Here is a 12,629-nt window from a genome sequence, read left to right on the forward strand (position 1 = left end):
GTCATGTCTAAAAATCCAAAAAAAATATCTAAAATACATGCTTGAAAATGTGACAATTTATTTGCATCTCATAATTGGTTACTTATATTTTTTCGCGTTTTTTAAGCACATTACGACATCTGAGCACATCAATTACAGGATGATAATGATGAGGTTGTATCTATCTACATCTAAAATACATGCGTCACTATGTCAATGACATTTTACTTGTGTTTTGTGCGTCTCATAATTGGTTTGTTCAGTTCTTATTTCTCTATATTTCTAGACATACTTGAATTTGTCGGTTTTTAGATAGATAGCACATCACTTACAGGATGATAGAGATCATGTCTATCTACATCTAAAATACATACTTGACAATGTCAGTGATATTTAATCTTGTGCTTTGTGCATCTCATAATTGGTTACGTACTTCGTTTTGAACGTTTGAATGTTTTTCCAGCTGTGTCTTTGGATGTATTTGCTTTCTTGTTCTTGCTGTGATGTCTTGTGATTCGTGGAACTACTTTTCAAGCAGCTTTTCAAATGATTTACCCTTGCATGAATGCTAACTTTGATTTCATCGCTGTATCTGATCCAATGACCCACCCCCACCCCCCACCCGTGTGTGAGAATAAGCATCTATCAGAGTCGTTCACTTCTTCTTTGTGTATAATTAAACCTTGTGACTATGGCCAATGTGCAATTAGGTGTGGTGGCCACTGCAATTCCATGACCTGTAAGTGCACCCATGAAAACAACAGAAAATAGCTTGATGGTAATTAAACCAGTGGCTGCAACCTTATCCATGTTGCGGCTGGCCCGCTCCGCTGCAGTTAATAGGTGGGAGATGAAAGTGTATGAAATTATAGATGCATGCTCGACAGGCTGGCAATTATGTGAAACTGAAGGAGGCTTGAGGAAGGGACTATTAATCAGAAGAGTGTGGTTTGAAATTTCTGTGAAGCACTCATTGTGTCAAAATCCCATTAACAGGCAGTCTAGTCTGAAGGTGACAGTAATGCTTTTATTTTTAGAGAAACGCCTTGACATGTCAGCTTTTTTAAATTCAAATAGGGGCACGGTATGAGACACAATCATTTCACAGTTGTTTGGGATTTTTAATGAAACATGAATAAACAGCAAATTAGTCTGTTCGGTGAGTTCCAAAGCGGGTGTTCATAATTGCATACGAAAGAATAAAGGGAACAGTGAGCAGGGGTCTTGCTTGCCTGATAAATAAAAGATCAGGTTTGCAAACACTAACAAAAGAAGTCTCTTTATTGCTACCTAATAAAAATGCCTCAGAGGTTTGTATGATGTTTTGTTTTTGCTGCCATAAAACGGTTTACAGTTTTACGTTATTCCTAAACACAGGAGATAAAAAGTGTTCACAGCAAGTTACGAAGCCACGGTTGGGTTCATCTACATAAACATCCGCCATCGATGAACTCTGTAGATCATCGGTTCTCAAAGTGATCTTCTTTGGTCTTTAGTCTGTTTTTGTATTAATGAAAAACATAAAAAATGCATCTTTAATGTGTTATAACGCATCCGTTATGTTTTATAACTGTACGTGAGCACAGATGATTGTTTCTATATCATGACATAGCACTGTCACCGTACAGTAAGAGGGTTACGGGTGGATTGATCAGTCCAAATTGTCCCTAGGTAAGAGTATGAGTGTTTGTTTATGTGGCGTCTCATCTGGGGTGTACCCCACCTCTCACCCATAACTAGCTGGGATTGGTTACAGCAAAACATATGACTTATAAGGCGGAAAACAGACGAAGACGAGACGACTATGGTTCAAAATGGTTGGATTATGACATAACAGGATGTGTTATAATGCACTATGACTGCTTCATAGTTACTTATGTACACATCAAATGTAGTGCTTTAATATTGCACTACGCATCATAGTGTTTGTATTAGTCAAGCACTAATTGTTGCATGCTTGGTAGTTATAATGCATTATAAGCCTAAGAGTCAACTTTCGGACCAGTCAGAAATATGCAAAAGAATCTACAAGACCCTTGAAATTATGTCACATCGATAAACTTTTTTCATGTTGATTCAATGCATCACTTCATGTGCTCATGAGTGCAGTCATAAAGCATTATAATAGCCCGCATTACATACTATGACTACTTTACGACTGCTTGTACAACTGTATTAGGGATTTAAGATATGCTGTAAAACTGCAATATCTGTCATAATGATTGTGTGCATCAGGTAATGCCAAGTATAGATTGATGTATCTACAGTGATGCATGCTGGGTAGGATCGGCAGTCATAATGCATTATAAGCTTTAAATTCTACTGTAGAAGAAATCAAAATTAAGACCCTTGAAAGTACAATTCATTATAAGTCCCGTCTGGAATATTTTCCTCCTGCATCAGGAAGCAGTGTGTTTGTGTGCGGGCAGTCATAATGCATTATGAATGCATTATGAGTGCATTACAACACAAAACGTTACATACGACCTGCAGCGCTCTCTGTTTTCTATCCTCTGAGTTTCCAGACGAAACAGAGCCATTACCAGACTCATCCATCATGAAAATGGTCTCGGTGGCGTTGAAACTGTGTCATATTTTTCCAGATGCCTTCCCAACCTGTGCGAACACGGAGGCCGCTGCTCCCAGACGTGGAGCTCCTTCTCCTGCGACTGTTCAGGGACGGGTTACTCCGGGGCGACCTGTCACAACTGTGAGCAGTTCATCTCTTTTTTCACCTAATCTCAAGCCTGCCATTAAAGCCGCTGCACCTCCTCGTATGTTCTGGGCGTACTGAACTGTGTCATTTGATTCAGCACATGCTCTCACACACACACACACACACACACACATACCTGTCTCGCTCTGAACTTTCTTCGCTTCATACGGCCGAGAAGCAAAGCGAAAGCCTGCCCTCCTTCAACCTGACGTGACCTTGCGATCTTTTCCGCTTTATTCATTTTCCGATTTCTGAGAGGTTTTTTTTTTTTTTCCTTTTAAAATTTTTTTTTTTTTTTATTCTAAGCCCATAAATAGCTTCCGACTTTCTGGCTCCAGTCTGACTGCATTGAGCAATTTTGCACTCATGGGTGTCATTTCTTGACATCCCTCCTAACATCACCTTGATATTTGCAGAAACCATGTGTGAAATGCTCACCCACCCCCAACTCACCCCAACTCACCCACCCCCCAGCCTAGAATGTTGATTTCTTGCTTATGTGGAGGCAAACAGTTTTTTTTTTTTTTTTGAGCATGTCAGAGCATAAATGACAGATAAGAGCATCTGCTGAATTTGGAGTATTTTTGGCAGCTGGAGAAATTAAAAAGTCATAATGTCAAGTGGAAGCTTGATTTTCAAGCAGATGAAGGCTTCTAATTATTTAAATGACCACAATTAGAAATAATCTCCTCGCTGCAGTTCATCAGCCAACAACACAAGAGTCGCCAGCTAAATATCAGGAGCCAGCTTTTGTCCACTTCTCCCTATAATCAAGGCCCCATTGAATAAATATGTCATTATCATTAGTGAGAAATCACACTTGTGAACTGATATGTGCTGTTTTGGAAGTGGGGAACTCATCGCTACGGCAACGCAAAAGACCAAAAACATTTATCAAAATAGTCAGGGGGAGATCAGGTCTCGTGTGATTGCGCCCGGGGCATCGCTGGCACTGGGGTGATGTTGCCATGGTGACGCAGCTTCATCCAGATGTGTCTCACACCAGCTCAAAGTGTGAAACCCATTTCTGAGCACTTCTTGAGTTTCCGACACCTTCCTGTTTTTTTTTTTTGTGTTTTTTTTTTTTATATTTGGCCTCAACATCTGGAACCGGAACCGCCTCCGCGTCCAAACTGAGATGAAGTTTCGTCACAATCCGGCGTGAACTTTTTAGTATATCATGCAGAGAATGAATTGAATACACCAACAAACAGATAGACACACACATCAATGTGGAGGTAGGCGATGGGGGGGGGGTGTCTGTGTCACGTCTGTATGTAAATGTGATATTTAAGTAGAAACACTTGTTTCCTGATCTGTGATAAAGATAAAACCAGATGCAGATGGAAATGTCACTCAGGGTTTTATAGGATGGAAATAATAACTTGTAACAAGCTGGTAAATAAAACCAAGTGGGGGACGCTGATTTCTGACCCCCCCCCCCTTCCTATTTGCTTCTTCCAGCCATCTACGAGTCGTCTTGTGAGGCCTACAAGCTGATTGGCAGCTCCTCGGGCTTCTACTCCATTGATCCGGATGGGAGTGGACCCCTGGGGCCCGCGCAGGTATACTGCAACATGACAGGTGAGATCATTGGAGTTCACATGCTGTCACCTTTACTCTTTCTGAGTCCCTCTGAGAACCGTCTGAGAGTAAAGAGTCCACTCACGTAGAGTTGGACCGCATCGATCCCCGCCTCGGAGAACTGACAGTTAGCCATCCAGTAATAAATCATTACAGCCACTCAAGACGCTTCCTGGGAGTGAAGAACATAGCTGCGAAAGGTCGATAGAAATGTCGGGGTACTCACGTTGCCACGTCTTTCGGCGGGTGTTTACACGCCGGACCTTTTTTTGTTCGTCAGTCCTCGGCGCAAATGAGCAAAATGGGTTTTGTATGCGAACGTTTTCCTATCGATGCGACTCGATCTGAGCCGTTTGTCGGTTCGTTTGCGTCATCAGTAAGTTTCTGACGCACCAGGTAGAAGAATGTGTCAACTTCTGCCCTCAGCTGATCCAGAATTAAAATGCATCATTTATTCCTCCTCCGTCTTTAAATCCATCATCAAGTCTTATTTTCTTAAAACAAGCGAGGACGACCTTCCTGCCAGAGCGTGACGAGTCGATATGTTTACATCTAGCCTTATCGTCTGATAAACTTTAATTAAAAGGGAAAAGTTATCATAGCGTCCCCAACAAATGATGGAAAAACACACACACACACACACACACACATACACACACACACCCGGGCGCGGGCGTTGGCCACCAACAAGAAGCGTCTCGTACTTTTCAGGTTTGGCCGGAATCGTTAGAAGTTGAAGCGTTTTAAATTAAAAAAGTGTCACGACAAGAGAAGGACGTAACAAGCTTACAAGTCTAAAACCTCATTATTGGCCTCTGGAGGAAACAATTTGCATTGGAGCACGGCCTCATTAGGTGAATTTCATGGCAGCTTGCCATTAAATTATGTGTGCAAGACTGACATTTTGAACCGTGGATGAAAAGTGTCCAGGATGTCTCTCCATTGGCGCCACAGCGGTCTGCTCATTAGGTCCACATTTTCTTCTGCAAGACTCGTGGTTTCGGACTCGATTGAATAGTCAGAGCTATGTGACTCTTTTTTAACCCTGACTCCACCTTCTCCAAAGCCCCTCCCAACTTACCCACCAAAATTTGCTCCACCAATCAGATATTCCTGTGAATTTTTAACATATTTTCTGATTATTTGGGAAAGTTTTTCAAATTTAGGTACCAGATCTTTCATTGACGTTGCATCAGTTAGCAAAGCATTCTGGGATTTGTCTTCCATGGCTTCTTTTGGAGTGCGATCTCCATTCCCTAAAGAAATGGGACACACTACCCTACATAGGAACAGACTGGTAGGGCTAGGGGATTGGGGTTCATCTCCTGGGGACCATGAATCAGATGTCAGATTATCACCTGATAGCAACTCTAATCATCGTTGGTAGTCCAGATTATCCTGCTAAACTATCCCCTCGTCGTCCGCTTGAAATGGACTATCCTCTGAGACCCTGACTTCCCTTGTCACGCCGTCACGCCCGCCGTCTCGGCGTTGGCAGGAATCACCTGAGATGTGACTTCCAACAGGGAGAGGTGTGGGGGGGGGGGACACAACCTGATCCACAGTCTTCTAGACACGCGGGACAAAACACATTGGTTTAAGTTTTGACACTGTGGAGACAGTTTTCACGACGGAGCCGTCACAACTTCCCGGGCGTCTTTGTCCTCGACAAGGTTAACATCCCGTGATGCTACGCCGACACTTCTCGCCGTCTGGCTCTGGCACCTCGTGTTTCCAGATTCCCCCTCAAAAATTTGGAATAATGCGGCGCATATATACCTCAACTTTACCTCAATTAAAGAATCTATTAGCAATGTAAATAACACTAAGCCTGACAACCTGATGTGAATAATCACAAAGTGGGAAGGGATTTTCTCTTAACGCCAAGTAAACACAAAACCCACTAATGGAAACGGAGGGATTCCTCATCTCATTTCTCATTTTATTCTACAAACCCTCGGGTGCCTTTTGCATTTAAATGTATGAAATTTGCTCAAGAGTTGGGAGATGCTGCCGAGATGAGATTCCGGGAACTTTTTTTTTTTCCTTGTCTTCTGGAGGATCGTTGCTCGGAACGACGTGCGTTCGCTCGTCTCCTGGTCATGCAAAACCACTCAGACTTGTAAAATGTCAGCAGAAATGCCAGCAACACTGACTCGCTAATGAACGGCGCTGAGAGCGGTAAAAAAAAAAAAAAGTGACACTCAAATGGGTCATAGCAACAAGATAAATCAAAACACCTGTAATATTACATATTTTTATCAGCTCATTAATCTTTGCTTGTGAACTTTAAAAAGTAGCTTTGGGCTTAACTATTTGTTTGGATTACGGATTCTTATGCATAAACCAGGCTCGTTCTCCGGTTGTTCCCTTCATACCAGGGATGTGTGTCAATGCTATCGTGGCTAACTGTGGAAGCTAAACTAAAATACATATTTACGATATTCCGTAATTTTTTTCATTATAAACACATTCACATCAGATCATGTCCACAAATAAACTGCACGTCTTTATTTCTGGTATTTAATTTGATTTTTTTAAACATACCCAGGGAAGCAGAACAACCGCTCGGCGGGAGCTAATGGAGATCCAAAGAAAGAATAACAAAGAATAATAGTTCTATTACATGAAAGCTTTTTATTTATTTATTTTTGGTATTTCTTGCATTTAATCTTTAATTGACTTGTTTTGAAATTTTCCCCTCGCTATGAAACAGTCCCAACACATCCCAGTCAACTGCTCCCGATGAGCTAAACTTAGAAATGCTAATGTTTTGTCAGCCCCTGGATGTCAAATGTTTTAATGGCTGTGTGGACACTAACGCACAAGATGTAGTGCTAACATTGGGCCTTACCTTCATCTTCACTTCATGACACAGTTGTAGCAGGTGAGAACAGCTGGATGATAAAAGTTGTGGTGTTGACGAGTTTGTGCTCACAACTTTTATTTAGAGGTGTTTTTTTGAGGCTAACAGATTCGCGATTCTTCTCCGTTTAGAGGAGAAGGTGTGGACGGTGTTGTCTCACAACATCCCAGCGGCGGTTACCGTCCAGGGTTCCTCCGTCAACAAGCCTCACGTCATGTCGCTGAACTACAGCGCCTCGGCGGAGCAGCTCCGCGCCATCGTGTCCGGGTCGGAGCAGTGCCAACAGGAAGTGGTTTACAACTGCAAGAGGTCCCGCCTCTTTAACAACAAAGGTGAGCCTAATTTTGACTTAAGCTTGATTGAATTTAAGCCAAAAAAACAACAACTTAAAAGCTGATTTGTGTTTCTGAGAGGTCGTGGTTTAATAGATAACAAACCCAAACACAAGCTGGTCATTTTGACACTCAGTCTGGTCCATATTCTGTGTAAATAGTTGGATAGCGACGCCTTTTTCAAGCCATATAACCTGATTAATGATGTGCTGAAATAAGAAGTGTTTAATTGGAGGTAGTTCAAACTGAAGGAAAGCTTCAGGAATTTCATATCTGATCGTTTCATGAAAGACTGCCGTTTATTCCTTTGTTATCTTCGATGTCTGAAGCTTCATCTTTAATTTTACACTTCCTGTCTGAGTTCTTCCCACGTCTGGGACTGCTGATTAGTTTCACCCTGTGTCTTATTAGCTTGTGTTTTGTGCTCTCTAGTCTTTGGTGATCTTGATCTTGCCTGTTCTTTATACCTTCCTATAGGTAGATAGATTTTTGTTGTTGTTTTGATGCTAGCCTTCCACCAGTTCCTCAAAGCCTCGTGTTTGTTTGGTAGTCTTTAGTTTAAAATGACTCTGCTGCTGACGTAAAGCGATATGATGTAGTCTTTTATTTTTATATAATCACATTTAGACACACATGCTGGTTTGTTTGAGGCTTACTTTCTACCTACATCTTTGGCCCTTGAGCCGCAGTTGAACTGTAATTTGGTTACAAAGTCCTCTACCAGGAAAGGCAGTCCTGAAGACTATGGCTGGTGCTGGACTTCGCCAACTGAGGTTTAGTCTTGTTTTGGAGCTGAAAGTCTCTCTCTCTGTCTCTGGAATTGGCCACCTACCTCCTGCTTCCAGTTGTTTCCTCACAATAACATGAAATCCGCAATAATTTGCTGCTCGCTCACCTCAAAACTTCTCTGGCACCTACAGTGGCCCAAACAACGTGAGCTCCTAAATCATGAAACATTCATGAAGCCCCAGATTCTGCCCGTTCATTCCCTCGGCGGCATGCAAGGGAAAACAAGTTCATTATTGCACCCGCCATCAAAGAGAAAAGGAACACAGGCAATTTTATAGCTGCGTGAACACCAAGACACACGGAGGATGTTTCCGCGGTGGCCTTGGTCGTTTGAGTGCAGATGACTCTTGTGTGAAAAAGGAAAATGTCTCTTCGCGTCTCATTTTCCCGAGCATGTAGACACGAATAATGTCACTTTTGACGGGGAACATACTTTGCAGCTTATTCAAATTAATTATTAGACAACATTGCACTTACCACGCTAATTTATAGGGAGGGAGAAACAACAACCACAGCTGGTGGAAGACGCCTACTGGGACCACAGATGCAGACATGTGCCAAGAACTTTTGAAGTTCACCTCCAGTTGTGGAGTTGGGTTGTGTAACTCATGTTTCCTGTCAGAATTATGCCGCTTATTTCACAGATGTTCGCTCATTTAATGTGTTTGTAATGGTGTCCAAATGGAGTCTCGTGTGCATTATTAAAAGCTGGCTTTTTTTACACCTGTAATGAATCAAGTTTCCTCAGCGGACTGAGGACTTTCAGCGTGACAGTGAATATTTACCGTAGCAGCGTAATGCCCTTCCTGCTCTTTGTTTTCAGTCTTATTTTTTGCCCTGCTTTGTTTTGCTGGTGTTGATACAACACACCTGTCTGGTCAGGCTACCTGAGGCGGCTTGGCATTTAGAAAACCTTCATTAAAGCAGAAACACGCTCGTCTTTGCCCGCCTGGCTGTTCTGAACGGTTGCGGTTCCTGCAAAAGAAAAACGAGAAGGATGTTGGCCTGTGGAACCAGGAGAGGTTATTTTATTTGGAACTGAAGAGCTATGAGCATCAATCAAGGGACAGACTAATATTCAGGTTTGGAGAGAATCCATTCTTTCAACGAAGCGACAAGATGAACAAGTTTTTCAATCGTTGGTTTGTTGGTTTGTCCATTTGGTTGCGGGATTCTCAGACAGTTTCAACACAATTTAATGATTTTATTTTGTAAGGTGTTAGGGCGTGGCTCAAGGAGCGACCTTGGTTTCCCTCAAGGAATTTACACAATCTGGATTACGTTTAAAATGCTCGGACAAAAATGACCATAACATCCCTGACAAATAACATGCCGGTTTTTGGTGATCCAGAAAATTTTCCTTTACGGGGAAATTTCAAAACGTAAACTCAAGAATGAATCAAATTTCATCGAAGATTACAAAGCTAGATTCTAATGAAGCACTTCTCTTTAATACAAAACTGTATTAAACAGTCTATAGAAGTGTGGGAAAATTAACCGCAAGTAACGAGGGATTACTGTACCCAATCCTAGTTTTCATGGTCCAGACGTCCTCCTGCTCCGCCTCCACCTCTCATTCAGCTTAATGTACCCGTCTCAAATTGCTTCGGACCGGAGTTTCGAGCGAGTGTCACGCCGCATTACCGACTCCTCCACAACCGCAGATGTAATAAACATCTCGGCCTCGAGCGGCCGTATCACCAAGTAGCTGTCAAGATGTCGGTCCTCGCTCATATCCGCGAAGATGCATTTGCTTCCCGACTGTCAACAAGTCCGGCCAATATCGAGCCAATTTGGAGGAGAGAGACTCAACTCTCCTCCAGGAAGTATTGATTGTTGCCTTTTGTTATTTGTGTACCTGTTTGGCGTCTGAATAGAGTTTCAAAAGGCGGCAGAACAGGGTGAAGAGGAGGAGGAAAGAGAGTTTAAGGAAACGAGGTGGAGGTTCCAACACAATAACGGGTTAATTTCCACCGTTGGGTTGGGTTTGCCGAAGCCCACGTCGGTTCTTTTCATTCCCGTTTTTGACGCTGTTGGACATTTGTCCTACCGCGGGACTGTAACAAGGCCATCAGCCGCTGTTTAGAGAAGATTACCAGGCGTGTTATCTACACAAGAGCAGAATTTCACATGGGCAAACAGAGTGAATTGATTGAGATGGGATATTGTCTGCTGTCTTACACCCGGTCTTTGACCAATATGACACGTGTATCCATGCATAAACCCCCTGCCTAATGCGTCTATAATTTATGCCGGGTGAGAGGGAAACAGCATAGCATGTGACACTTGATTATGTATTGTGACACATAGTTTAATGGGCTTTTCCTTGTTTGCCGGTCTCATCTGCAATGCAGGGTCACGTTGTGTGACGGATGATTGAAGCCGGACCACTTAACCCCACAGAGGAGGTAATGACTTGTAGCTTTACGGCTTTGCCATCGCTTCATTGACAGTCGCACACAATGTGTCAGGAAACGCCAGCAGAGAATCAAAATAAATGAATTTATGCAAGCGAGAGGAAAAGAAACAAAAAAAAAAACAGCCAACGTGAAGAAAGACGTACATTTAGGGGATTTATCGTGAAGGAAGTGAAAGCCCCTGGGGTATAATTCTGATATAAATAATATATAATGATGAAGCTTTCTCGCCGTCTGTCCGTCTTTCCGTCCATATGTTATTTCTTTGACAAATCACACGTTCACGAGGAGCTATTGCATCCATTTAGATTGCTTTAGCATGATTGTGATATTTAGAATTTGTTCTGGAAGGCTGTTCGAATACCGATTTGTTTGAATTCCAAATACATTTTTCCCATTACAAATAAAGTAAATGGTCCGTTCCAAGGCGCTAGAAAACTACCTTTTTTCAACATAATATGTTATTTCATGATGTCATTTATATATCAAATTGTACAGAAATGAAACATATCAAAGAAATGTAAAAGAAAGATGCAAACATGAGAAAGAAAGAAAAAACATCGATGTAATCAGGTTAGCCTAAGGTACGAGTTACCGTCGTCTTTTTGACAGAAGTTTACGGTACCATAACTCGTACAATAGGCAATGGAACGCAAATTAAGTGAAAAATTATTGAATACAGTAAACTAAAATAAAAAGCACATTACCGTTACATTTTGTCTTGACTTTTCTCGCTTGGCGGCGAGAAAAAGGCGTTTGTTTCCCATTCGACTTTTCAAATTTTGTTCGATGTCTAAAGCGTTCAAAAACCAATGTTTGCTTGTCTTTACATTGAATCCAACGTGTTGATCTTGAATGGAAGGTTTTCCTCCAAGGTTTTGGCAGATTAGCATTGTGCTAACGCTACCTTGTGTTGCAAACGATTTCAGTTCCACCAGGAAGACGTTGAAAATGACATTTTGTCTGCATCCTGCAGGGTTTCCATGGCAGCTCTCGTTCCTTCCTCCTTCCACCGCTCTAACGTTTATTCTTTCTACATTTTAAGACAAAGCCGGCGACGACAAAACAATGCAACCCTCCAAAATATGAACCGTCGACCTTGACCTAGTTGTGCTGGCGCCGCTCCAGCGGTCGCTGACTGTCTGATCCGTCTTTCCAGATGGCAGTCCGCTGTCCTGGTGGCTGGACCGGGAGGGAGAGCGGCGGAGCTACTGGGGGGGCTTCCTGCCCGGCGTCCAGCAGTGTTCCTGCAGCCTGGAGGAGAACTGCATCGACATGAACTACTTCTGCAACTGCGACGCCGACACCGACGCGTGGTAAATCGTGCCCAACCGAAGTTTGTTCTTGAATGTCTTGAAATGGATTTTTTTTTTTTTTACTGAAAGAGATATCGCTTCAGAAGAGCATCAACGCCTCGCTGCAGAATGACATCCGATTCATCCATCCCCCTCCTGAAACCCCCCCCTGTATTGAACTGTATTAGCGTTAGCTCACTTTACCCAAGCGTAGCACGACCAACCCACTCCGATCCCGATCTGGTTTCAAATGTAAATGATACAGAAGCCATTTAGCCCTTGCAATTAATTTTACAATGCCATTATCTGGAGATTGTGAGTTAATTAATTTGTTATCTTGAGAGGAAAAAAAAAAAAACAACGCTTTCTTATCCAGAGATAACAAGAAAAGCAAAATGTAGTTTCGTTCTTATTACCTAGAACTTTATCGGCGATCAGGAGGAGCGCGGCGGCGTTCTGGGAACAGGTGGAGGAGTTCCCGTTATCGATCAGGGCGTCACGCTGAACTTCAATCCATGAGCTTCCTGTCGGGAGATAACATTCAGATCGGACCTTTAAGGACAAGCCTAGCGCGGCTCCAACTTCACGGGCGACTGCGCTCCAGCGGTCCTGCTGCTCATTTAGCTGTAATGTTGGGCGATGAATCCTCCC

The 12,629-nt window shown here is 42.7% G+C and overlaps 1 protein-coding gene across 1 annotated transcript in view; it reads left to right on the top strand.

The window, feature by feature from the left end:
- Positions 1 to 12,629, top strand: part of LOC137605326 (contactin-associated protein-like 5) — a 73,257-nt gene that overhangs the window by 38,702 nt on the left and 21,926 nt on the right. Inside the window, exons 11-14 of the mRNA XM_068329904.1 lie at positions 2,583 to 2,689; positions 4,160 to 4,279; positions 7,277 to 7,477; positions 11,843 to 11,999. Coding sequence (XP_068186005.1) covers positions 2,583 to 2,689; positions 4,160 to 4,279; positions 7,277 to 7,477; positions 11,843 to 11,999 — 585 coding nt within the window. The remainder of the gene's footprint in view (positions 1 to 2,582; positions 2,690 to 4,159; positions 4,280 to 7,276; positions 7,478 to 11,842; positions 12,000 to 12,629) is intronic.

This window comes from Antennarius striatus, chromosome 12 (genome assembly GCF_040054535.1).
Source record: "Antennarius striatus isolate MH-2024 chromosome 12, ASM4005453v1, whole genome shotgun sequence".
Taxonomy (NCBI): Eukaryota; Metazoa; Chordata; class Actinopteri; order Lophiiformes; family Antennariidae; genus Antennarius; species Antennarius striatus.